This window comes from Calonectris borealis, chromosome 17 (assembly GCF_964195595.1).
Source record: "Calonectris borealis chromosome 17, bCalBor7.hap1.2, whole genome shotgun sequence".
Lineage (NCBI taxonomy): Eukaryota > Metazoa > Chordata > Aves > Procellariiformes > Procellariidae > Calonectris > Calonectris borealis.
Genome location: NC_134328.1, coordinates 2,355,444 through 2,383,069, shown reverse-complemented (window position 1 = coordinate 2,383,069; position 27,626 = coordinate 2,355,444). Strand labels below are relative to the sequence as shown.

At 45.2% G+C, this 27,626-nt stretch overlaps 1 protein-coding gene across 2 annotated transcripts; it reads right to left on the bottom strand.

The window, feature by feature from the left end:
• Positions 1-27,626, bottom strand: AHCY (adenosylhomocysteinase). 2 transcript variants are annotated; one of them, XM_075166278.1, is made up of 10 exons: positions 27,489-27,626; positions 25,561-25,751; positions 23,228-23,303; positions 21,180-21,332; positions 14,793-14,905; positions 11,691-11,898; positions 10,754-10,841; positions 9,692-9,809; positions 3,761-3,955; positions 1-999 (listed from the first exon to the last, which is right to left on the bottom strand). In XM_075166278.1, exons 1-10 carry the CDS (start codon positions 27,514-27,516, stop codon positions 868-870), a joined length of 1,302 nt encoding a protein of 433 aa, XP_075022379.1. In that variant the 5' UTR covers positions 27,517-27,626; the 3' UTR covers positions 1-867. The 2 variants fall into 2 exon arrangements, with proteins under 2 accessions (XP_075022379.1, XP_075022380.1); XM_075166279.1 differs by lacking the exon at positions 27,489-27,626 and adding an exon at positions 26,457-26,514.

Below are 27,626 nucleotides of genomic sequence, written 5' to 3'. Positions count from 1 at the left end.
CAGGCCACAGTCAGATCTTTAATAAAAGCACTTTGAGTCAGTGACAAACATGATACAGCAGACATGACAACTCAGAAAAATCAAGTTGGGGGTAGAAGTGTGCTGCTGGTGTTTTCAGAGGATCAAACAAGGTCCCTAAACCTAACCATCCCCTCAGTGGCTTCTCAGCCGGTCACGACAGACTAGAACGCTGCTAACAGGAGTCACTCTTGCCTCATCCCTCCTCAAGTTGGTATGGAAAAAGCATAGAAGGGTCTTTGTTCTGACCAAAACTGATGGAGTAAATTAACCCAGAAAAAAACTCCAGCTCTAATCTCGGAGTAGGAGATTAAGTTGATTATATAGGAAAGAGACCAAGCAACCTATACTCCTCCCTACTCCCTCCAGTTTCACAACATGCACTTCAGCCAGGGCACCTTTGTGGAGAGAAGCCTGACACTGCCAGCCTCCTAACAGGATTCATCTAATTTGAGCAGGGCACAGCAGAAAGCATCTCCCTGTAGAAACCATTCCCCATTTTATTGTTTAGCCTGTTCAAAGAGGCTGGTCAGCCACATGTTTGACAAGATTATGCATTTTCATTTAGCAATCTTCTGTCCTGCTCCCCTTATTGGGACATTAGGAGCCAATAAAAGGTGCATAGGATCCTTTTCAGCATGACATTAGCTCAGTAACCAATTCTAATTCCAAGAGTCAGAGTGATCCTCTTTCACTAACAAATGAGGCCCTGAAGTTCCCTTGGTAAGGGGAGGGGTTCTGCAGCACTGAGAGGAGTACAGCAAAGGGCTTGTTCTCAGAAGCCCAGCACACACAAGAGCTTTGGAAGGTTGTATCCCTGCACTTTGTTCTTTGGGCAGTGCCACCTGCTCAGTATCTGTAGTGGTCCGGCTTGAATGGCCCATCTCTTGATAAGCCTAGGTATTTGGCCTGCTTGTCGCTCAGCTTCGTCAGCTTCACACTCAGTTTCTCCAGATGAGCAGCAGCCACAGCTTCATCCAGCTGCAAAACAACACATTGAGACAAGAATATTAGCAGAACGGAGTCCTAGTAGTTCAGGAAGTCATGGTCAACAGTGAGAAATGAATACATGAAAACCAACAGCAGCCCCAAGGAGGACTTAACAGACGGACACAGAGGAGCAGTCAGACAGCTCTTTTCCTGCCACGATACCTCACCTGCTTGCGTGCAGAGGCATCTGCTCTGAGCACAGAACTACGTTCAGATGGAAACGCTGATATACTATTTTTATCCCAGAGGTATCAGGCAGACATGCAAACTCAGGGGATTGAAAAAATGTGTAAAGTTACAAGACAGTTAAGTGCTACAGGAGATAGGTGGAGAAGAGTCAGAAAACAAACAGTAAAATGGCAAACTAGCTGCTATGTCAGAGGGGAATGGACAGCCCTAAAGGGTATTGAAAGATAGAAAGGACAGCACTAAGCAGGGATCGGGTGCTGCTGAGTTACAACAGAAGGGCGAGTTTGACCACTGTTTGTAATTTCTGCAAAGTACAAGTAATCATTGCTAAGGAAACAGATAAAAGGTAAGTCTAAATTCCAGCAGCACCCCCATACTAGTTAAATAGATCTGAAAGGTTGCAATATATTTGAAGGGCAATAAATCAACAAAACAATCAAGGGCCAGATCTTCAGCTTGTGTGAACAGCATGTCCTAAATGATTCAATAACTAGTCCTAGATTTCCCATTCAAAGAGAGTGTGGTAACAAGCAACTACTCCGAAGTAATCCCATTGTAATGAACCAGGTAAAAAGCTACAACTGTATAGAGAATAACTCACTGCAGCTCAACCTGCTCATAGTAGAACTGCCAACATCTCTTGAGAATATGGAACTGCCAACATCTCTTGAGAACACAGCCAAAGATGTACAAGACAAAATTAAAAACATAAGATGAAGTGGTTGAAGAATGTGGAAGTGAACCACGAAAGCTACCGAACACAACATAAGAGTCAGGAAAATCACAAAAGAAAGAAATGCTAACTGGAAGGACTCTGTTTAGAAGGGAAACAAGTATTTAAGCTTAGTAGATCCTGCCAGAAAAAAAAAAAGGATTAAAAATTGAATGCATAGCTAGGTGACTAGACTGACATGCGAAGACCTGATTAGAGTGTTTCCAGCAAGTTTAAGCCATATTACACCCACTTGAAAAGGAGCTGAGTCCCTGACATCTCCCAGATCAGGTTCTCAAACTGCAGCAGAGATAAGTTGTTTCACAGCTGCTTCAGCTTGGGGACTTCAAAATTTAGATAAAAAGGTACACAAATTTAGATGAAGGTAAGCTGACATTCTTACCTTAAAATCAGATAGCTGAGCATAAGGATGAATAGATTTGGTGCCAAGAACATGGACACAACAGTTTGCCTATATTTCCGGGAACACACATTGCAGAAAAGTGTGCATGTTTGTAATAGCTGATCATCAAAGCGATATTCTTGCAGTCAAAGAAAGTGCAAGGTAAGGTATTTGGTAATTCTTAAATTTTACATTTGGACCTCAAAGCTACTACACAGAACAAGGAAAGATACTAGCCAGAAAATTATCAGAGAAAGCTCTTCTGCCCACCTTTTGTTGTTTCTGACAAGGCGACTGCTTTACTCTTTAAAATTCTCCATGGAGCACAGAGGGTAAAAAGAGCATTTTGTCACAGTATATGAACCTGAAAAGATTACTGCTATATGCTCCACTAACATGCAACTCTAAGTAACAGATCTGGGCATTACTTCTCATTTCCAGTTCAAGTATGCTTACTAAAAGTTGTTATTCAGGAATAGGGTGAAGCCACATTTTATTAGCCACATTGGACTAGCATTTTTGAGCGAACTGTCAAGAAAACTTTTCCTTTGAAGATGGTAAGTGTCAGCTCGCTGATCAACTCTTACACTGTATTTCTGGTATACTTTGCTTGATCATTAAGGGATAGTTTTGGAAGCTTAAGTCCTTCAGCAAACACTTCATAAGTAAGCCCAAACATACACATTCTATCTCCCAAATGAAAAGTATTTTCACGTTTAGCCTCACACTGGGCGGCATTCCAAAGGCAGGGGGATTTAACTTCAGCATCTTTTTCAATGACCACCTCAAATTCTCAGGCTTGTTTTGGAAAATTAAAACCAGGTTAGTTTTATAAAAAGAATTTCTGAGTTGTGATATCCAGATTTTTCCAAGAACAAAGAATGCAGAGATAAGTTTAAAGGGAAACCCAAGGGAATCTGTCATTAGTATTTTGTGAACCTTTTAGGATCAGATTGTGATAAGCTCTGCTCAGGTGCAAACGGGACCCAGACTCTACCAACAACAGTAAAAGCAATTCCTAGTTTCACTCCAGCTTCAACTCTGCCCCATTAGGCTTTGCTGCTGGATAGGCATGTGGAAGCTTGCTGTGAATGCCAACATTCAGCAGAAGGAACAAGTCGGTTGGGAGAAGTTCCTTGACTACCCTGAGGCAGCACAGGGCTTCCAGGCACCTTATGGAAGAGCCCCAGGTCAAGCCAAAGAGTGACTGGATGTTCCTATCACATGTGACAGACAAGTCCCAGTTCTGCACAACAGGTTAGCCCCAGAAAACAGCCCACTTCAGACTCGGCATGACCAAAGCCAAGCATTCAGTGAGGGACAGAAGCTCCTTGCAACAACATTATTCAGTAGGAGAATGAACTCAAGCACAAATGAAACAAACCTACATGACCACATCTGAAGTTGGCTTCCTTACAAGCTTGCCTCTTTCTGCTATTCTAACTCACCTTCTTTGGCAGGAAATGGACTCCGACAGAGTATTTGTCACTATTGGTCCACAGCTCGATCTGTGCCAGCACCTGGTTGGTGAAGGAGTTGCTCATGACAAAGCTAGGGTGACCCATGGCACAGCCCAAGTTGACCAGTCTGCCCTCCGCTAGCAGTATAATATGACGGCCATTCCTCAGTGTATAGCGATCCACCTGGGTGGGAAAAAAGCAAGAGCAGTGTGATGTCAGGGTAAAGAGAGCTTTTTAAATCATGCAAAGCTTGGTGGGCTTTCTTTCCACATCAACAATTCAGCAGTGAGCTTGCAACACAGACTTTGATGACAATTGAGACCCACCCCCCCCCCCTCAATTCCCAGACCGTGTTTGCTAAGCCTGTAGCTATTCTGGACTTCACACAACATGAATCTTAGCATCTGTTTCATATTTAACCAGTTATCCAGTTCTTCTGGTTTTTCCACATGCATGTTGTGTCAGACGGCTGTGGTGGGGAGCATGCTGCTAGCAGTAAAATGCAGTTCATGTATGCCTAATGGTAACAACTGGTGTGGAGAGAAGAGGGAACACCTCTGCATGCAACAGCGCAGAGCCTTTGCATCTAACACAGGGGTAGGAGCCAGAGTCCTCTGCCTGCTGAAACTAATTCCCTGTAACTCTTCCCACTTCCATAAGGCCAGTGCGTTACAGTAATAATAAACAGCTGTCCCAGCTTCTGGTGTACCCTCTTTTGCTCTCAAGGGGCCAGAGACGCTGCCCTCCACTCAGACCAATTTCCAAGCTATGCTAGGGACAACTGGACTCTGCACACAGAATCAAGTCTCAGATGGGCTAAGGAGTCAGGTCTTCAGCTATATGAGAGTCCCACACGATTCAGAAGATAATGTCACTTAGTACGTGCCTCAACTGTCTCAGCCAGATTGGGCTTCTGCAGTGTTAAAGTCAACTCTGCTTCTCCTTTCTACCAGTCACTAGCTCTTCTCTCCCCTGCCTTCACCCCTGTAGGGGATTACAGTATCAAAGCCCAGAATGAAATGCCAATATGGCCTATAAGTTACAAGAATATTCAGTATTCACTGGTATTTATTGCTCATGTCGCGCCAAGAATGTGGGAGTAGAGCAAACCTTTAGAAAGACTTAAAAGATAATCAGCGACCAACTTTGACAAAGGTTAATGCTTTAGACAAGTCCATTTATCTTATGCTGTCATAGCACAGCAACTGTGAAAGACCTAAAAGGGTCCCTCCCCACAGCTGTATTTATACTCTTAGTCTCAAAAGCTATTTGATATGAAGCAAAACACACATCACTTTCAGTTTTATTCTTAAAGCTTTGGCCTGTAAGTTAAAAGCCATGTGGGATGGAGTTTTTATTGTAACAATACAATCTTCTGAAAAAACATCTCTGTGCAGGTCCTTAGCAGAGCTGTAATAAGTAAACCAATAGAAACCAATTTATTAGAACAGATATTCTGCCTGCAGAGCAGGTCTGTGCCTCCAGCTGTCTTCCCCAGCTGTGCTTCAATCGCAGCACTACTTTCTACTTCTTGGGTTCATATAACAGATTATTATGTGTTCAGCCCCACATATGTAGACAGTAACCACCTCAAACAGAAGCCCTAAGTAACATTCTTAATTTTTCCTGTCCAGGAGCAGTACAGCAAGGTAGGGTTAGTAAGAATGCTCTCCACTGAGCAGTTGCAATACTTCTTATGGATGCTGATTCTCCATTGGTGACAGTCCACCCAAAAAATACCATATGGACTACCGTAAGATTATGGGAGGAAGTAATGAAACAAAGAAGGAAGCATACAGAAAGCAGAACACTAAAAACCCTGAGAACAACTACAATATTACTTACATTAAATATTGTATTTACAGATTAAATTACTACAAGGTAGCAGTAAGTAGCACTTCAGTTTTGAAGTCTGAATCAGGTGGTTTAGGTGTCAAAATATTATATCCATGTAATATCCACACAACTTGCACCTGGACAGCTGCTGGCTTGTGCATGGAATCACATACCTTCAGCAACTGCTGACATGACTCTTTCAATGCACAGGGCAACGCAGAAAATGCCAATTAATGTCTTTGCACAGAAATAAATACAAAATAGTAGTGGTACCAGCAGAGGCTTAAGTCAGTACTGTGGAAACACATCTCATTGATGGGCAGATAAACAGACTGATTCATAAGCTCAAGAAATTGCTACAGAAGTAGAATTCGAGTTATCCAAGCATTAAGTTTATCTCCACATTTATACAAATACCTCCTCCCTTTCCCCATCAGCAACTAGCTTGCTCCAGACTTTCTGGCTGCTTCGCACTTCCCTCCACACCATGATATGTGAATGATTTATTTTCAGAGCCAAAGTTCATTGATCCCACCCTGACCTTTCCTTCCCCTCTAGAGTTGAGCTTGCGCTACACATCAGTCTAATACCAGAACGCAGCTGAGCAGGATTGCAGTGCAAACCCATATTCAAAACAACCTGCCAGTTTTTCAGCAATAAGCCTATTTCCCCCTTAACTTGAAAGCAACAGATGAGTCAGAATGGCGCAATAAGTATTAAACATTTCCTACACCAGCTCACCACTTGTAAGTGGAGACCATATCGTACTGAAAACTACCATGTTGGACACTTTCACAATTACTCTGTACCTCTAGCTGAAGTCCAGCAACTCTCAGCTCTGGTATTAATCCTCTGATCAAGAGACAGATGTCTTCATAGGAGGTTAGCGATTTTTGCTCTTGTACTATATTCCCCTCCCTGCTACAGGATATAGAAAAAAGCTGCCAGGTCTTAGTAAAAATTTGAATATTTAGAGAGTTAGTACCTGGTATTATAAAACATAGGATACCTCACCCAGAACATTGATTGAAAAAATACATGTTATTCTAAGGATAAGTGCAGTCTCACACCTTTAACATGGGACTGACCGCCCCTTGAGGCCCCCGAAAGACTGAGGACAAGACGACCACAGAAGTATCCTTTTGATGAATCTGAGCAACAAAACTGAGACACCAGCAATGGCCTAAGTGGCAAACTGATAACTTCCTTCCCAGATTTCAGTGTAAGAACAAGTCTATCAATTATTGTAATGACTCATCACTGCTGCCCTGAGAAAGGTCCCAACACATGCAGACGCATTCCCATGCAGGTGGTGAGGGACAGAAGCTGCAGGATACCTACTGGGAGCTTGTTTCTAAACCTAAAGTTAATGCATGTCCTGGAAGAGTCAAGCAATTGCAGCAAATTTCTACTCAATGCCTTTTAATTTGTTTCAAGCATGGAATTTGGGGCTCTAAAGTCACATTTTGCCTCCTAGTCCTGCCTCTCCCCCTTTTGAAACAAGTAAGCTTTTAGGATGTGTATTGGTCCACTCCTGCTCAACTGCCCAGCCACCATGGCAATCAGGCGTAAAGAATGAAAACGAAGAATAACGAAGCTTTTACACAGAACTTGTTCACGTAATACCTACTCAGCAGGTACCTCCTTACCTTTCATGCAGGTCTAAAGTCTTTAGGGACAAGAAATCTAAACAGACACAAAATGGAGCATAGGGGTATACCACTAGCACAGTGTAGCTACGTATAGGATTAAATACACCAATAACAGAGTCCAACTGGAGATTCAAACTAGTTAACAGTGCTTCAGATCCACTGCTAGAAGTCAACAAAACCCAAGTACTAACCTGAGTCAGGGACCAGCTTTTATTGGGCTTGGCAATGTACACAACTATAGGCCATCCACACTTCAGTAAAGCTTCAAACATGTGGAATGGCCACATAAGATCAGATTTACCTCTAGGTACATCCCATCTCCAGTGGTAACCAGTAGATGGGCAAGGAAAAGTACAAGAACGGCCCAAGGGTAAAGTGCTATTTCCCCCAGTAGATCCTCCCAGCTTCAGCTATCTGTGCATCAAGCTGAGACAAAGGTGGTCCACTCAGGTCTGTCAGAAACACCTTTTACAAACTTTAGCTAATGACTTTTAAGCAAACACTCATGGCACCCACAGCATGCTGAGCAGCTATTTTCACAGCTTTTGCTCTGTGAGCACGCATCTCCTTTGCATCACTCTGAACATCCTGCTTGCGACAGCCGCCGTTTATGTAACAGACCAGAGAGATTTAGGGTAGGAGGTAGGTCTTCAGCATTAAGCTATATGGACGACCTTGACCCTAATTCCATCCTTTTGAAAAGGTAATATTCTGTTTTTAATCAGAAACTTGTTACAGTTTTCACACCTTGGACTAGACTGCATCTCATCGTATCTAATACATCTGAGAGACCGGCTCCTGCAACACAGAGTATATAAAGAAAAAGGGACTACTACCTCTGCCAGCAGTGACAATTTTTCATATGGACAAGAGCCACGTTGAATGGCCATATGCAGGTAGTTTGTACGTTACCATATTAACATCCAATTTAGCCTTCAACAAGGTTTATTTTTTGAGCAGTCCCAGCTTTAATTTTAAAACTCGAGCTACCAGAAAGCAAGCAGCTAGCTGCAGGCTCCTCTAGGACAAGAGCTGTTGAGCAAAGTCAGCTCCACACTAAGGTCATGGGCAAGAACAGACTTGAATGTAGTGAGAACTTGAGGGTATAACTTCTTACCTAGTTGAGCCCATGTAGAGTGTCCCAACAGCAAACAGGATACTGAAAGGACTCTCACAACTGCCTAGTAGGAGTTTGATGTGGGTGGCAAATAAGCCACAGGGGAGTTATGAAAACTGGAAGGGCAGATTGAGATCTACTAAGACATATGCTTGGGTGTGGTGTTTTTAAAAAAAAAAAAGAAAACCTGTCCCAGAATGCTGCTATCAGCAAGCACACTCCCTCTTTAAAAGGTAACTAGAAGTCCCATGCCAAGTCAGACAGCCTGGTTTGCTTTATGTAATATTCTCCCTCAATGCTAGGGTTACAAAACAGTTTTGATTTAGTTTAGTTTCTCTGCTTTAGGACACACAGCTGAAAAGCTGAAATTTTTAGATCCCTATTTTCCTGTGTAGCTACAGCCATAGCTTTAAGTAAATACATGGTGGGAATGCAAGCTGAGCAAGGATAAAACATCTCGCCTTGTCTGCCCACACATAGACTTCTGGTCTACACAGGTTTCTAAAATGAAGCCACTAAGTCTGGAAGAGAAGTCTGAGTTTGGCAGAGCTCCAGATAGACTTTCCTGAGGCTTCAATCTCCAAGTAAAAAAATGCTTTGAAAACAAAAAGGTGTGAATTTTTTCAAACCTTAACAGAATCCCAGAAGACATTCCCTTGAGATCCACTCTAATCCTGGCACTCTGCACCAGGACCAAGATTGTTCTGGTGCAGAGCAGTGCATGAGCAAGGAGCTTCCTGAGAGAAAATTCAGATCAGCCACCAGCCAATCTATGGGCTTTGTTCTTAAGTTTTATATGGTCTCTAATGGTCTGTTCTGTATTCATCACCTAAATTGCTTTTTGAAACTGAGTTATGGCATTGATTTCAGCTAGGGGCTATCAAAGAAAGCACATTTCCATACCTCCTCACCATACCCCAAACATCAAAGCTGACTTCTGTATGGAATTAACTTGATGCCATTAATTGTCTACACAACCACCACTAAGAGGTACGTTCCTGTTTGTCATGGAAGCAGGAACACATGGAGAAAGATGCATCCGTACCAGGCACCTCTCAACAGAAACCACGCTGTACACGTGGGCACTGGCTGGAACCGATTGCTTTAATACCAACACAAGAATATGACGTGCAGCTTGCTCCAGTTAATCGGGGAAAAGCAGAATCTCCATTCTGATCAGCCCAGAGCAACACTGGCTTCTAAGAAAGCTAGAAACAGAAAGTACCTGAAGAGAAACACTCCCCTTTCTGGAAAGAGACACTGAGTAGCTATTGCTTCTTTCTAGCAGGAAAGCTTGTGCAAGGGCTGTCTTACCTGAGGTTTGACATTCACCGCCTCTACTGCATTTTCATTCAGCCACTTTGCATCAACTTCCACATCAAAATGGCCAATATTACACACTATGGCATCATCCTTCATCTGCTCAAAGTGCCTGCAAAAGAGAAAGTTCTATCAAAAGTGAATGCACAAAAAATATTTTCTTCAGCACCAGAAGATGCTCTGGTCCATAGCTCTACTCAAGGAGAAATGAAGAGTGCCTGGCTCACTGACTGCATTCGACTCTCACAAGATGCGTGGGTCTGGTAATCTTCCAGGCATGAGAAGTCTACTGGAAAAAACTCTCAAGCTTCTAGGGAAGGACACCTCCCAAGGATATAAGAGGTTACTGGAGAGAAAATGTTGTCCCAGTAGGGAAAGTAAAACTACTTTGTTTAATTGGTCAAAACTGAAATATCTGCAGTTATTCTTTCCTGCACAGAAGAAATCGTTTTCTTAATGACTTTAAAGGTTCCACCAGTTTTACATCTCTAGACACTAATGGCCTTATCTCCTCCCACTTAATCTGATCTTCCACTATAACATGTACAATCATAACAGCAAAGATAAGAATGAGTTTGTGTAGAGTGGAGGGGCTATAATTGAGATCTAAGAAGCGATAACAGAAAAACTGCAGGGTAGTTTATGGAGAACAGGCTGGTTTCGGGTCTATGTGTACTCATAGATGGAATCCCCTCCAACCCTTACCCCCACTCCAACCCTTACCCCCCGCTCCTCTTCTGTTCACATTTATCTGTCCTAACACAGAATTTAGCCCTGATACTCTCATTCTCCAGAAGTCTATCTATCTATCCCTCTACACCTTTTGTTTCTCCATCGTTACGTGCTGTAAGACAGGAACAATTGCAATACAGCAACATCCAGCAGAAGTGACAGACCAAAGCCCTGATCTCTCATTAAACTGATGCTAAATTCTGATGTCCAGAAATGAGACTGTGTGCTAGCCCTCACCACACTGCTGACAAGTTATGACTGTCTTTAAAAAAAAAATCTAACTGTACAGGTATGCTTTCACTAAAGCAAGTGGCTAGACCATACCTGCCCTGAACAATGTCGGTGCAGCCGGTGGTGGTAACGAAGATATTGCCTTCTTTGCAGGCCTCCTCCATGGTTGTAACTTCATAACCTGAAAAGAGAAAGAGTTACTCTTCTACCCAACCGCCAGCACTTATTTAAAAATGGACTACAGTATTACAACTAGAAAACCACGGAGAAGGAACGAGTAAGAGAAGTCTGTGCCAACACCTGACCTATGGAGGATGCAAGGTAGTGGGCATATTTGTCCTACTAAATACCAACGTAGCACAAAAATATCTATCCTTCACTTGTTTCCAATCTGTAGATCTATACATTCAACATCTTATGTCCATAGGTGCAGTATCTGGCACAGCACTCAGACTGGATTCACGGGGTCAAGGTTGCAAAGGGAAGTGCACCCACAACACCTGCAGCTTCTAGTCAGGTATGAATAGAAATGGGATAAACTGGTACTAAGAAGCATAGTTACATGAGGAACCCACAGAAGAGAAGGAGCACAGCTTCCAGAGCGTGCCGTGGGCACTGCTGGAAAGGCAGAGAGCATAGCATTGCTCTCAAAAACATCTGCTGAAGGTAAGGCCTGGTGTTTCACCATGGAGATATCCTAGTGAAGTCTTAACCCACACTGGAGGTTAGAGTTGCACAACTTGAAGATAAGGAACCCATTCAAAACCAGGTGTTATAAAATGGGGCCTTACCCCACTATACTCTCTCTATATCCTTGACTCCAAACACATCTTCAAGGCCTATACTAACAAACTCCTTCCCTAACTGTAAGGAAAGAATTCCTACAGTTAAACAGAGACACCTCTACCTCAACAGGGACAGGGCTGAAACCCACTGAAACTTTCTTGGCCAACTATCACTTATGGCTCTACACTGACACGCAGAGACCCCTGTGAGATGCATTAATTTCTGCATCTCCTTCAGTTCTCACCTTCCATGGCTGCCTGCAGTGCGTTGATGGGATCGATTTCAGTGATGATGACTCTGGCTCCAAAGCTCCGCAGGGCCTGAGCACAGCCCTTGCCCACATCACCGTAACCTGCCACGACTGCCACTTTTCCAGCAATCATGACATCTGTAGCACGTTTGATGCCATCGATGAGGGACTCTCTGCAACCATAAAGGTTATCAAACTTGCTCTGAGGAAGAAAGAGGAGCAGTTTCAGAACAAATGAAAGTCACTCAAGTAAAAATTCCTTAGAGAAATAAAATGGACTTATACGCAAGTACTACAAACCAGGAGGCTGACAGTCAGCTAAATACTTTAATCACAGTGAGGGATAGGGAGAAGATAACCTGGTTTGATGTTTTTATTTATCCAGTTTCAATCTATATAGTTATACCAGATACAGGACTCGGCACACCCCTGGTGAGAAGCATTTCATAAATATGTTGCGTCTACTGACTAGGGCTTGGACATGTTAAAAGCTTGTTAGAGGTAACCTGAATTAATCAAGTAAAAGCACAGAATTCCTGCGTACAGAGGTAGGTCTGAGTTCCTTAAGCAGATGTTCACCAGTTCTCTGCTGCTGTCTAACAGACAATGAACTGAACCAAGTGCTACAGGTAGGCAAAAAACACCAGCAGAATATCTGGCCAATTGGTTAGCGCACATTTTTATCTTTGCAAGACACCATGCACCCTGCAGAAGCAGCAAGTTGCCCACATCAACCATGAAAAATTGGTTCCTGCAGCCCAGGAAGAACAAAATTGCATCTTCCCCCAGGAACAGTTACACTAACACTGCCAAACCTCACCACTGCTCAGATCTAGAAAAATCCACCAAGTAGCCGTTCACCATACCGGTCACTGCAACCAAGAACCCCTGGATTTCACTTCCTAATGCCCCATCGCACAACATCCTCCTACTGTAACATTAACGAATCAGCTTAACAGCCAGACCTCCAAATCCAAATTCCCCTGCTAAGTCAGACGTCAAACAGTACTCCACTTGACCATCTTCCTAAACTCAGAAACATGTACTGCTGTACTGGTTTTTGTAATGCTCCTCCTTTTTCTCCTTGAACCCTTTGTTTTGACCAGGAAGATGGGGTGTATAAACAGATTTGATTATCTGAAGAGTTACAGAAGCCAAGAATTTTTAAAAAACTCTGGCCACCAAAGTTATGCTACACTTCCCAAGGCAGGGGTATAAAGAACTCACCATTCACAGCAAAATTCTGGTCTCAAAGCCTGCCCCATGCTTTCTACAGCTTTAGGTCACCAATCATTCTTGCTTTCAGTTAACACAGGTAGCACTCTGTCTGCTACAAGCGATCTTAAGACTGCATACCTAGACGCAAGTAGGGGCACTGATCTTTCAAATGGGACCTACCTTGCAGCTGTGGCTGGTGCCATCTAGCACATGTAAGATGTTATAGTTTGGTTTTCAGTCTACAGCTTACAACTGTAAAATTTTTACAATAAGAAATGTAAAGTCCACATATAAAAATGTTGCAGCTGTGACTCCAATGCATTATGCAAGTTATGAGGTATAGCGGCATATCGCTCCCAGCCTCAGAAGCTGGCCGAGGTCTAATGCGTAAGAAGTTAGACTTCAGATACAGAAGTTCCTGACTCAGTGCCTGTAAGTCTTATCACAGGTACATTTGCCATTAATATTTCAGAAAATTTGTGTTTCCAATCCTTCCAAATTCCAAAGCTAGTGCCAGTTGGTAATCCTCTTTTCTAGTCCTCCAGCAGATTTTCCTTGCAGTATAAGCCTTTTTATGGAGGAAGACAGCATGGTCACATTTGATCACCAAATCCCCCAACTGCAATCAAAGCCTTCCAGGTGCCTGTGCAGGCAAGGTAGAAGAGTGTCAGATGCAGACATCTGTCCCACCCAAAAATACATTTGAGTGGCAGGAGGGAAGAACAGAGCTGGATGCTGCCTGCCTCTCTCTCCAAATACTACAGGAAATAGTATGGGAACCTGGCACCAAGTGAAAACATCAAACTGGGAGAGCAGAATTTGTCAGCTCAGTTGCATGTCTTCCTGGAGATCTGTAACTGTGGTTAGTACAAATCTTTTACTACATAAATACCAAACAGTACTTGAAAATAAGCACTTTTTTGGCCCTAGAATAAAGTGAGCTCAACCCAAATCCACTCAAGAGGCTTTTTTAGAAACATCTGGATTTCCAAATCTACTAAACAGTATTAATAGTTATTATGCAGGAGGCACAATCTAGGTGAAAAGAGAGAGAAACAAGCTTCTTCCAAGATCAGCTGGATTCCAGTCCACTAGCTATGAAATAAAAATGCCAGATGCATCTTTGTGCGCAGAAAGGAGATACTCTTCAGATAGCAAACTGCAGAGAAAGCAGGCCAAACAGTGAGAACTGCCATGCCCAACAGGATAATGTTAGTATGGTAACTTAAAATAGATTTAGCAACTAGATTTAAAATACATCTAGACGCATAAACCTTAAGTACACCTGAAATTCCCACTACAATTCATCTGCATCCAAAAAGCACCAGCACCCTTTAAACACCACTCCCACGCATCCCTCAATTCACCAGGATTTGTCTCAGGAAGCAGTAATATAGCTAAGCAAGGAATAAATACCTCCTACCCTATGCTTTGCAACTGCCGCTCGCAGATACACCTTCTCAGATCAACCGACCTTCACCAGCCACAAGCTCATGTAGGTCACACTCTTTTCCAGCCGGTACCTGCCACCTACCTGTGGGCTCGAAGCTACTCAGAGGGGAGAGGCCCCTTGCCACAGGAACTGACTGTACCCCAGGAGCCATGATTTCCAAAGGTGTTTTCACATTATTATAATGCAGAAGAATGCATGTCCTTACATACAAAAAAAGCCCTTGATGTTCTGAAAACAGGGTATTTACAATGGCATGGCCCATCACAGACATCATGGGCTCACTTCAAGGATATGTTGAAAAATCTATTCAGTACCAGGTCAGGAATAGCTCGGCAAGAGAAGGAATACTTGCATGGGAATGACAACATCCCAACACCAAACTGGTCAGAGAGCAGAACATAGCAGAAGGGCTCTAGCTGCATTACCTTGGTGACAGAGTCATTAACATTGATAGCTGGCACTTTCAGGGTCCCATTGGCCTTCATCTTGTACAGATTGTGAACTCCAGTGGTTGTCTCTTCTGAAATACCTCTAATTCCTGTGGGGAGAGTGAAAGGATTCACCTTAGTTGGAGTTAACGCTGCTGCAAACCAACACATTCAGGTGGTGGGAGCATCCTCCAGAGGCCTAAGTTAAACTCTTCGAAGGAAGCAGGGAAGAGATGAGATCCCTCATTTGGATCCTCAAATAGTTGTTTGAAACTTCAAACCAGTTTCTTCCCCCACAAGGCAATTAAAAGAGCACGACAAAATATTCTTTGGAAAAATGGAAGGGACCAGCTCTAGACCAGGGAATCAGGAAAGACCCCACTCTAATCTATTTTCTCACAAAATGATCAAAAAAACTCTTCTGCAAAAGGGGCAAGATGTTCACCTCAGTGACGTTTCTACAGCCTACTCCATTCTTGCAAGGTGGCTTGAAAGGAGATGATACCTAGATAACCACACTTAAATCTAAAGCACTTGGATCAACTGAAAAAAAGTTAAAAAAATCAAATACACAGTTCACCATTCCCAATCCTCCTGTTGTAATCAACCTCAGCTCTGATTAAACAGCCAACACCCCCCCTAAATTTGGATACTAGCTACATGAAACTTCAGTTTCATGGGTATTACTAGCACAATCAAAAAACAGTATTTCAAATATATCCTTGCTTGAAAACAGTCCAGGAGGCAGAGACCAGAGACAAAGGACTGTGCAGAAACACCAATATCATATAATGGACTAAGATCCTGATAACACAGGAACTGTCATGGGGTTACCTGGCTCCACATTACACCAAAAGCCAAAGCTGTAAAGGCACCCCCTGCTTTAAGGGTCCTGACTCTTCACGCACCTTTTGACAGCAGCCAGTTGCTCAGAAGCAGCACTACTGCACATGACTTCTGGGTATCTCTCCTCTCTAACGCCTCAATAATCTCATTGTATATAAACTGTCTAGTTGCTACACTGGGCAACACCCTGATTACTTAGAAAGCCTATCTGCACAAAAAAGTACATAATTTATGACAATCAGAATAAATCTGAAACTAAACTATCCAGTCTGGCTGAACTTCCACTGTAGAGCATACAGTAATTATGTTTGTTCTTTAAGGACCGGAGGCACGCTGCAAGACAATTATTTTCCTGACATATGAACTATCAGCGGAAATAGAGGAATTCTGCTAAATCAGGCTGAAACCACAAACACGAGCAACATCTCTATAAAGGGATCCATGTGGCACTTGGAGCTAATTCAGATTCACAAGAACAGAGAAAATATGAAAACAATTAATACCAAGTTCTACTTACACCAGAGATTTATGCAGACATTTATGCCCTCCAGGCAAGGGACCTCTCATGTTGACCTCACAGAATAAAATTAAAAGGATGCTCACAAGCAAAATAATTTTACAGTCATTTTTATAGGAAAAACTCTGAGAAATAAACAACATTCATAAATTGTCCTGTTCAAGCCCTTTTACTGATGAAGCAGGTGACAGCCCAGGTTATCCTATGTGAGTGCACATGAACAGACAGAAATATTGCTCCTTTTCATGTCATTTTTCTTAATTCCTCTCCCTCACTGTATAACATATAATCACTCCCAATTCCTACATACATTTTTTTATCCACACTCTGTCCACAGCCCTCCTAGTATTTCAAAAAGGTGAGCATTAGCCCTCCTATTTCACAAATAGCAAAAGCAGAGGGGCCAAAGGACTAGCCCAAGATCACCAGCCAGCAGCAAGGGCAGGGGCTCCTCAACCACAGCCCACGCACCTCCTCAGTAGCCAATATTACTTTAGGGATGACCAAGTGGGAACCAACAACAATAACCCACGACAAAATCCCAAAAATTATTTATGTAGTCTGTTAATTCTGGGTATTGAAGAGAAGTGCCCAAGTGTCACTACCTCCCCAGCCACCAAGACCTACGAGAAGTTTATAGGACAGGAGGAATAACTGGAGAATCACCTCTCTGAACAGCACGCAGAACAATCATCGCTGTTGGCAGCAACAGCATCAGCACAGCCCAAGGCAGGTACAAAGCTAAAGAGATCAGCACCTCCAGCCGAGCACCTGGCTTTGCCCACAGAGGACAAATGAAGAGGTCAGCCACCATCCGGGGAGGCTCCTTGAGGTTAGACTAGGACCCTGCAACAGCACCAGAGGGCAGGAAGGCCAGAGCACGCGTTTCAGAGCCACAGGTACCTGCACCCTCCGGGCACCCAGGGGTGCTGCGCCTCCCCAGCACGGCTCCTGAGCAGGTACCTGCACCCTCCGGGCACCCAGGGGTGCTGCGCCTCCCGAGCGGGTACCTGCACCCTCCAGGCACCCAGGGGTGCTGTGCCTCCCCGGCACAGCTCCCGAGCAGGCTACAGGAGCATGGTTCCTGGGACAAGGCAGGCAGGTGCTTTGCCCCAACCCTCAGGGTTTTATCTGCCCGGCTGGAACAAAAGCCACGTCAACAGCCACCAGGAACCCAGGGGCGAAGGTCAGCCCCCCAGCAAGGGGGTGAAAGGGAGGAAAGAGGAATCCCAAATTTGTACCAGAGCTCAATTAAGTGAGAAAGAATAAAGTTTGTTAAAGTCATCTTCAAAGTTCACAGCTTAAGCCCTCGGGAAGCGCAGCTCACTGCATTTTCCCCAGCCTGCATCTGGGAGACACATGCCCCCAGCCCGAGCTCGTCCCACTTCCAAACCAGAGGGACCTGTGGCAGCCCCGCCACTCTGGCCCCCCCCCCCCTCACATCACCCCCCTTAACGCCCCCCCTGTGGGGGGACCCCCCCAGTCACACTCCGTGCATGGAGATGCTACTACAACCCCCTCATCCGCACTCCTCTAGTCAGGATAGCAGCATGCAGATGCTGATTCTGGTTCAAACCCATCCCTGCTGCTTAAAAAAAAAAAGCTGCGAACTGATCTAAGCCTAGATGAGCTACACAAGCCAAGAACACGGACAACTTCAGTTTAAATCTCCAAGTGTGATTCAAAGTGGTTTTCAAACCAGAATTTGTACAGATGTCTCAATGGAGTCTAAGACCGACAGAGCCATTAGACCTCCCTTTCGCTTCCCAGACCACCAGGTAGAAGCTGTGGCACTCTGTCACACGAAGGAAGTGAGACCAACCACGCTAGAAAGAAATAAAGCTTGATTAGGGTGATTTGTCCCCACAGAGGTCTGTCTCATCACAGATCTCACACAGAGCCTTTGGTAACTAGAATCCCCACATGGTTACCTGCAGAGAGAACAAGTTTAGGCTTTAGCATGTTTAGGGCTTGCTTGGAGGGGACAGGACAGCTTAAAGAACATTGCCTGGTGCACAGTGGAATACAGCATCTGTAGTAAGCCTCCCAAAAGCATCTATTTTCCAGTGCAACTGCCTAGATAAGTACAATCATCCCCTTGTGAAGGAAATCTGTGGGAGGTCATGGCAGAAACCTCCAGTTCAAACCTGTCCTCTCTGTTCTGGTCTATCTGGCAAATAGGAGACACACTCGTCACCCTTCAAAAGCTCTCCAGGCTGACGTTGCTAAGCTTAGCAGATTGTCTTTAAAATTGCACTCAGCGAACCTCACATCATGCACACCAGCAGCTTCCCTTCCCTGAAGGCCACCTGCTTGCTGCCCCCAGGTGACATCTGTAGCTGCTCTAAACTACTTCGCAACTCTGCTGAAAGAAGTGCTGCCTACACCACTCAATTTCAATGCCCGAGTGACTTAAGTGACAGGAGAACAGCAAAGGGCCTACAGCAAGAAAAAAGTTGAATTAAATTGAAAAAGCCTTGCTAAACACTCAGACCTACTTTGCTCCTCTGTACTTCTTACCTGATCAATGAGCAAGTCTGCATCAATGGATCACAATGATGCAGTCTTCTCCATACTTTCTCAACAGTAGTCTTCTGCACAGATGCCAGAGACCTCCCTTGCATGAGTTCACACGACTTTCCCCTTTGTTCAGTTCTAGTTTTCCCCCTCCTACCTTCATTTATCTTGGTTTTAAGGGCATTTAGTTTAGTGGAATAAGCCAATAGCACAAAGGCCATTCTGCCCTCTAACAACAGTCACAATTAGGGAGAGGGAAAGCTTGCTGAGCATTTCCACACAGCTATTTAACACATCTCCTAGTTGAAGTAGACTTGAATGAGCTCTACTTTCAACTGTTAGTTGCACACCAGGACTGAACTAACTTGTTTAAATTAGAAGCAGCTGAAGCATGGAAGATAGACAGTTTCCTCTGAAATTAGCCCAGAAAACTTGTCCAGCCTTTAAATGGCAAATGGCACTTTCAGATACTGCATGCCGAAACGTCTCCCGCGCTAACAATCCAGTCTTCCCACACACTGTGCACGCTCTGCTAATGTTACTCTTGTCCTACCTTTCCCCCAAAGAGGTCAAATATCACCACGAACCCTTAGGATATATTAGCCTCTATTATCTTCAAGTTACAAAGAAATGGATGCTACACAGCTTCATTTAAGCAGTCTTTGCAACAAAGGGCTAAGCGCAGAGCTCAGTTAAATGAGATCAAGACTCTACTCAGTGGGTCCCATTCTGGAAGTTTTGCTGTTTCCAAGGAGCAAAGTAAAACAGATCAAGTTCTGTCACCCTCCGCAGAGATCAGTCTTTTGAACTATGGTCAGTGCAGACCGCGCACACATTTTGGCAAGGGAAATGTTGACAGGTATGGCACCCTGCCTAGACTCTTTAAAAACCCCGTGGAAGAGCCATTCCTATGAATTTAGGAAGCAACCCCAGGCAGTAGGGATGTTTTTTATCAATGGATGCCAAGACAGGAGACATTTCAACAGCCACTGCCCTACTGCACTGTGCTATACTGGTCCCTTCCACACCAGGAACACAAGACAAGTAAGAGGGAGCAAAGGGCTAGAGGGGAGAAAGAAGCAGACAGCAGGAGGGCTGGAAGTATGAAAGGAGCTCAGCACAGGACCCCCAGGAACAGGGACACCAACTGAGGTGTTGCATGTGCATAGCAAGGAAACAACCCTGCAAAACAGAGTATGAACATGGAAAATGTATTTTTTGGCCTCTGACAATGCCAGGGAGGCATGAAGAATTGTGGTATTCCTTGGCATCAAATGGCAGGAAAGCAAGAGGTCATGAACATCAGACAGAGGCAATCTAGGAAGCAAGAGACCTTTGACAGAAGAGAGGGGATCCCAGCATGGCTGAGCAGACACCAATGAAAACCTCTCATTACAGTTTAAATAACACAGAGATGTTGACTGTTGGATTACTAATGACATCAGGTTGAGGACGAAGGATAAAGTGAGGCCCGTCACTCAGAAGTTTCCTCTCTTCCTTGTGCCCCTACCTGCATGAGCACATGGATGGGAAGCAGCCCCAGACTCCTCCCCTCACACAGCCCTATCCATGTCCTGCTGCCTCCAGATTTTTTCCCCACAGCTTCCTCTTAAAGCAGTGCAAGAGTCAGAGGAGAGCTGATCCAGCAGGCTTCTACAGCAACCTCACCTCTACAGACCAAGAATGAGCATCAGCACACCCCACTGTATCAGTTTAGTTTCCACCCTATATCACCATCCAATCTTCTTCACATCCCAGATCAAACACGCCCTTTAGCAACGCCGGGCATCTGTGGCTTGCAGCAGCACAGATGGACACTGGCAGAGCTAAGGAGAATCTGTCATACTTGCCAGGCACAGATCAGCCTACTACTGCAGGTCACGCCAAACCCCATTCAGATAAACATTTTCACATAAACATGTGCTAGTAACAGCACACTGATCTGTTTTCAGTTTTATAACTTACACTGAAGGTAGTAAGTTAACAAAGCATGAGTCCCAACCCTGACTCCATCAGCATCTTCACTGGTGTAAACTGGATGAGTTAATGCCTTGTAGTTTACATAAGGTAGAAAACTGTTCCCTTTCCAAGAAAGGCTACAGGTTGTCATGACTTCATCCAGAGGTGCACTAAGAGGATGGGGAAGAAAAAGCATTAATGTTGAAAATATTAATTGCAAGCAGACATTAAGCAATTCTAAAACACAGCCCATTTCCAGGAAGCTTTTGGCAAGTACCACTGGTCATTCTCAGGTAATGGGCACTGTCAAGGATGGCCAGGACAGGTCACTGTAGCTTATATATTACAGAGCAGAGATGGACACAGCTCCTGCAGATAAGAAATTCTGGTCTTGGACTGTAAGCAATTTTCATAGACTCATTCATAGCCTGTTTGCACATGCCTGTCCCACCTCCCCCAGCCCATTTTACACAAGCAGGGAATTCCCACAGAAACGGACTGCCTCCCAGGGAGAACCGTGCCTGACAAAACAAAATACAAGTCACCTTTCAAGAGCTGTGGGTATTTGGTATGAACGAGGTTGGTAAGATCTCCACCATCATCCAAAATCATGTTGAGGGGCTGCCCATCCTTGAAGTACAGGGTCTGCTCAATGCACCACAAATATTCCTCATCTGTCTCCCCTTTCCAGGCAAACACTACATGGGAACAAACACACACAATTAGCCAGTTTCTTACTCAGCATGTAGTAAAGCAGCCAAAGGAAGATTTCATCAGCAGCTCTCAGTAGCAGAGCCAACAGAGAGATGATTATCTGTGCCTGCAGGCCAGAAAAGACATTTGCCTTAAAAAAAAAAAAGATCTCAGAATGAGCAGAGTGAAATCTCTTCGCCTTCTATTCCAGGCCACGAACTTGGTCAAAATTTTTGAGACTTCACTGCTCTCATTCTTCTTCCATGTTAAGAGGGAGAAGGCAAAGCAAACTAAAGCAGACTCACATCTACAACACCCCACTTGCTCCCTTAATACGCCCTATGTTACCAGGAATTAGAAATAGCCACTGGATATATTGATTCAGACAAATGGAAACAAAACCACAGCACTTTCTAGCACAGCAGAAAAGAGGGACTAGACTTTAGCATGAGCTAAGCAGCAGACTAGAAACTCTTCAGCAACTCTGAGTTTAAATTCTAGTTTCTCGCACAGTGCTAAAATCCAAGCTGCCACGCCTCGTCTGCTCTTATTAGGGCATATTTCTATATCAGTACATCTACCACTAACAACATGCTGCAACCACTAGCATGTTGTATCTAGCAGTATTTTTGCCTTTCCAGGCATTTGTACTGGCTTCATGCTATACTTGAGCCTCAGTGGTGCTCAGCCATTCAAACATATATTAGGCACATGATTTACATAACCCAACATTTGGCTATGTTGTCATGTTTTCACTGTTTACACAGAAAACTAACTCTTGAGCCATGAAGAGCCAACCATGTAATTGCCCCTTCTGGAGAAGTGTTCATCAGTATCTCATACTGTATCCAAAGGATCAGCGTTCCTCCAAGGTCTCATAAATTCAGTACATGAAATGCAATATTAACAAAAAAAGCAAGTTCCACAAAACAAGGACACCAAGGGCAGAGGACAAAAACTTAAACAAACGCTTCACCTGTAAACTGCTCTTGAGTTTTGGGTGTTGAGAGCAGTGAGAAAGGCAATATCCTAACATCAGATCTAGAAAGTCCTGCCTGGTCCTTTGACATCACATGCCAGAGGCAGAGGAGGTGATGCCTGCAGCTAGGAATGCTAAAGGAGCCAATGAAGGGACCACTTTCTTCTGTTACCTTAGAATGGACCACAGCTGGGGAAAGACTTGTGGCAATAGCCAATTATAACAGAAATGAAGGACACCTCCCAAAGCAAAGAACCAGGCTGCCAGAAACCGGAGTTAGCCTCTGCCAACATCTGGGCTCAGGCCATGCAGTTCCCAGCACAGAGCCATGAGGACTGCCTGTCCCTAAGCTAAGTAACACAGCAGACAGCTTAATGTATTCATACTGATCCGCAAGGAATTACTCTTTATTGGAAGGTAACAATAACGAAATAGCAGCATCCTCATAAACCGCTTCAGGGATATTAGGCAGCAACACAGCCAGCCTAGCTCTAGCCTTAAAACATCTTGAGTATTGACCCTGTCACTGTAACAGGGCACACTGCAGTTAACATCCCTTCCCCGACCCCTATTTAGCACCGAGCTTGCTGGAAAGCACCACACACCTCCATCTGCACGCACCTACACACCTAATCCATTTAATTAGCCAGCCTATTCTATCATCTTAATGACCAGGCTTAAACCTGGTAACATACAGCCAGGCTCTCTCATAGCCTACCACCAGCCATTGTCAGGAGCGCCATGCATAGTCTGATGCAACACAGCTTGAATCAGATGTCCTGTTTTGTAACAGCCACTGCTTTTGATGGGCTATTTCTATCCTGAAGCTTGTTCAGAAGAGCTGATTTGTAGACAGTTTGATTTAGCTAGAACAGGCAGTACACCCCAACTCAGAGCCAAACTAGAACATGGAAAACTTACCAGGGATACCAGCTTTTGCAATAGCAGCTGCAGCGTGGTCCTGAGTGGAGAAAATGTTGCAGCTTGACCATTGTACCTGGAAAACAACTCAAGTTTTGTTTGCTGAACAAAGTTCTGAGATATCAGGCACTCTCTTCCAGACACAGGAGTTAAAAAGGGAGCAAGAGCAGAAAGGCATATTAGTGCAGATTCCTGCTTTTCTCAGTAGCTCTGCAAAGTTAAGGTGAAAACTAAATATCTGACTAGGCCAGGAAAAATAATGTCACTTTGGGAGAGAATGTAACGGAGCTTTAGCTGTGCCACATATTCAGCCATCTCCTTACTCACAAGAGCTTCTGCCAGAGAGCCAGAGCGTACATTCAGCTATAGATCTTCAGGAAGTACACAGTAGGGTGGGCTTAGAAAGTTTTGGTCAATAAAGTTCAGATTTTCAGAACGGCCACATAGCAAGTGTCCGCTGAGGGATATGGACATGCAGTAACACACCTGCTGGCACTCAGAAATGCAGCTGAAACTCTACACTCTATCAACAGGCATTCTCCAAGATTATGCTCACCCAGCTCCCACTCTGTGCTCCAGTAGCTTTTCCAGCTGAGCTAAGCATTTTCCACACAGATTTCATAACTAGGCTCAGGCACCTAGAAAAGCAACAGCATGTTGCTGAGTTGCATTGAAAAGTATCTGCATACCTACTGCAGCTCCCCAGCGGGCACAGAAACCACCACATCCCAGAGCCACACATGAGTTCTCACGCTGCTCCCTACAGGGCTGGCTGGCAGGTATTTGCATGCTTAATTGTAACAGACCTTGAGGGCAATAAGGCATAATCCTTCAGCCTGCTTTCAGGTACTTATCCCACTTTGTCAAGAATTGACACTTCAAAGTAAGGGCTGCAGTAGGAAGCACCTCATCAGAGCCTACACAACCACCACTTGTCAGTGAAAACACACCTGGAAGGAGCACAGGAAAACTGAATTCATGACCTTAAGCACTGCACCTCCTCACCTGGGTTTTTCTAAGCTCCCTCCATATCAGTACAGATGACATCAGATGATGTCATGAAGTTCAAAGTATGCAGAATACCTATATATTGTTTACACTTCAAGCACTTGATATAAGACATAAGCCACTTCAACTCTGCATCCTCAGATCTGTAACACCAGTTTGTGATAATGACATAGACTCTAGAATAACTGGCATACCTGATAGGCTCGGAGCCTAATACTTTCGTCATTGGTTATGAAGAGGATGCATTTTTATTACAATTTTAGAACTTATACTCTGAGGCACAGAGTATTTATTCTATCTTTGTTAACCTAGCATGCTGTCTAGACCTACCCCCTCCGCTTTTTGAGGAAATGCCTTAGCTGCTACAGAGAGAGAGCTTCCCCTTCTCCCAGAGCCTTTTGATCAGCATGACACTGCTCAACTCTTTTAATCCTTCCCAGGGAGGGATCCCATATAGAGCACCTCTGGGCAGCCTAAGTTCAAGCAGCTAAACTTCGGGAAAAAGGAATTTCAGATCACATACATACTGAACATAATCCATCATCAAGTTCCAGTCAGCTCCCTGCTCAGCACGCAAGCCATGTGGATTCTGCTCAGATGCCTGGCTCTCCTCATGGCCTGTACAGCGAACACTCAGCCATGATGTTTGGACTTCGTTCAGCAAGCCAGGCAGAAGACACAATGCAGTAAATGGCTTATAAGTATCTCAGTCTTTAATATGGACCAGGGTAACTGGTCCATAGCCACACAACAAATTCAAAGTCAGTGGAGTCCCCAGCCCTCGATCACTGAACCACACTGCCTCCCTGTTGTTTTCCTGCACAGCTCAAGGGCCAGCATGAGCTCTCAGAAAGCTTCATTAGTTTTTGCTGACTTTACCAGGGCACGGTGTGGTTCTTAATACAGGCTAATCTGTGCTGGAGGCAGTCACTAGAGCTTCAGCATTACCAGCAACAGCACTGCATGCCCGAGCACAACACAATTGCGTGGGAGCAGCTTTCGGCACCACTGCTCAGGGTGCTGTACACACAGCTGACGGAGCTGCTGAAGCCAGCGACCCAGCCCAGAACAGGCACTCATGAAGGTGCAGCTTGTCCAGAGGGAAGACACATACCACATCCCAGAGGTGCACGCAGTACAGGTGACAAGCTTTTTGCTTAAGGAGAGAAGACATAATCCATCCACCCGGAGATTGCAGCAAGATCTCTTCCAGAAAGTACAGACATTTGCCAGGATCCCCTAAGGTAGTTATATAAGCAGAAGCAGTGCCCCAGGCAGAGCATTACCTAAGAGCACACTGAAGGAGAAACTCAGAGACACTTTACCTCAGCTCCCAGCTCTATAAGGGTCTCTATGAGAACTGCCGTCTGCACAGTCATATGAAGGCAACCAGCGATACGTGCACCTTTCAGCGGCTTTGATGCAGCATACATCTCCCGCATCTTCATCAGCCCTGGCATCTCATTCTCCGCAATCTCAATGGCCTTGCGACCCCAGTCTGCAAGGCTGATGTCAGCTGCAAGAGGAAGAGGACAGGTGTCAGAGCTTAAATAGCTGAGACCTTGGTATCTGTTCACACACTTGTGGATAGGCATCAGCTGCAACAGCTGAACTGAACACCCAGCAACAGCTGGGAGATAGAGTTGGGGGAAAAACAGACCCTTTTCTGGTTACTCCCAGCTTTTTTACTATGGTACACAGGCTTTCAAACAAGTTTAGACCAAACCTAACAGTCCCTCTGAAAAACATATGTATCAGCATATTAGTCAACTGTGATCTAGTGTGCAGACATCCTGAGGCCCATTAATTCAGTAAGCCCCAGCCTTAAGCACTCCTCCTTACAGGCCAGCTCCTCTTAAGAACTAAGCTGCAGGGTTCCTACCCCCTTGCATGCACAAAGATTATTTTCAAGGCACCATAACTACCTTAGTTACAAGTCTACTTCTGCCTTTGTAAAAAGGATCTATAATAGAAAGGTTCAGCAAAAACTGAACAAAAGAGACTTCCGACAGGCTAGCTCAGGGTAGAAAATACTGCCCTCACCATGAACGTCTGACTCCAGCGTTAAAAAGGCAAGGGCCAAACGGCTAGTGCCTAGGTGCACCACTGCAGCATCGGCCAACACCAAGTGTCCCTCTTACTCGGTTAGCTCTTTCAGAGAAGATTTCAGAAGCTTACCATTACACTAAAGAACATGGTCAGATACTTTTCTTTCACCTACCTCGTGAACATAGGCCGTTTAAAGCACTCAGGAACACTAGGACCTCTGAGTCAGACTGCTGCATTTAATACAGACAAGCTAATTGCATTTTGCTCCAGAATGAAGCCTAGGGGCCGCTGAAGCTATTGCCTACGCATAGGCTGCCTGGTGCGCAGCCTTTACACCAATGCGGGACTGAAAAAAGCCCAGGCAAGGGAAGGACCATGGAAACAACTATACCGGGGGGGGGGGGGAGGGTCTTGAATTTTACCCCTCTTAAGGGCTCAGTAGTTTTACCAGGGCTGCTTAAAAATATATCCTGTAGTATTTTAGGTTCATAGCCTCCGAAGTAAATTATTTATGAATCTGAGCCTTACAGACTAACGTTCTTCTCTTTGAACTTAGCCTTCAAAGAACACACAACTCCTTATAAAAATGAGGGGGTTTTGTGGAGTTTCAGGTCTACAAAAATACCCGCCAAAATCGTTAGGGAGACGTGTAACACAGGTCCCAGATTTAAAGGCAGTTTCACGTTCGGAGCGAAAGCCTGGCCCCAGCGAACGGCTTCTGGTGGGCAGTCGGAGCAGGAGAAGGTCTGGGGAGGGGCAGCCGGGCTGCCCGCGCCACGGGCTCCGGGGCGGGAGAGCAGCAAAACCGCGGGTGGAAACCCCACTCGTGCCGCGCTGCGGAAAGTGACAGCAGCTTCAGAGGGCCGGTGCAGCCCCCCGAGCGGCCCCCTTCTTCTTCCTCGCGGGTATTCAGCAGCACGGGTGCAAACGCAGCCCGGATTCCCTGCCTGCCCCCGCTCCCCGCCCCCCGCGGCGGCACGGCGAACAGGCAGCTGCCATCTTCCCCCCGCCGCCGCATCCAGCCGCGCCACCGGGGCGGCGGAGCCCCCGCTGCCCTCCACAGCCGCGGGGCTCCCCGGCACGGCCGCGGCCCGGCCCCGCACCCCGCCGCAGCGGGCCGGGCCCGACGCACCGCGCTTGTTCCGGCGGCGGGGGAGCCGCCAGAGCCCCGGAGAGGCGGGCCGGGCCCGGGGCTCGCACTCACCCACTTTGTACGGCAGCCTGTCCGACATGCTGGCGGGGCGCGAGCCGCGGCAGCCGGCAGAGGAGGAGGAGCAGGAGCAGGAGGAGGCAGCAGCGGCCCCGAGCGCGCTTTAAGTAGAGGCGGCGCCGCCGCCTGCGT

What these genes read in the sequence shown, in the direction of transcription:
- AHCY (XM_075166278.1), bottom strand. Translation starts at nt 27,516, where the DNA reads ATGTCGGACAGGCTGCCGTACAAAGTGG. An exon ending in TGCAAAAGCTGGTATCCCTG is followed by an intron (nt 21,333 to 23,227) that starts GTAAGTTTTCCA and finishes GTTCCCATGTAG; the next exon opens with TGTTTGCCTGGAAAGGGGAG. An exon ending in TTAATGACTCTGTCACCAAG is followed by an intron (nt 11,899 to 14,792) that starts GTAATGCAGCTA and finishes TTTCTTCCTCAG; the next exon opens with AGCAAGTTTGATAACCTTTA.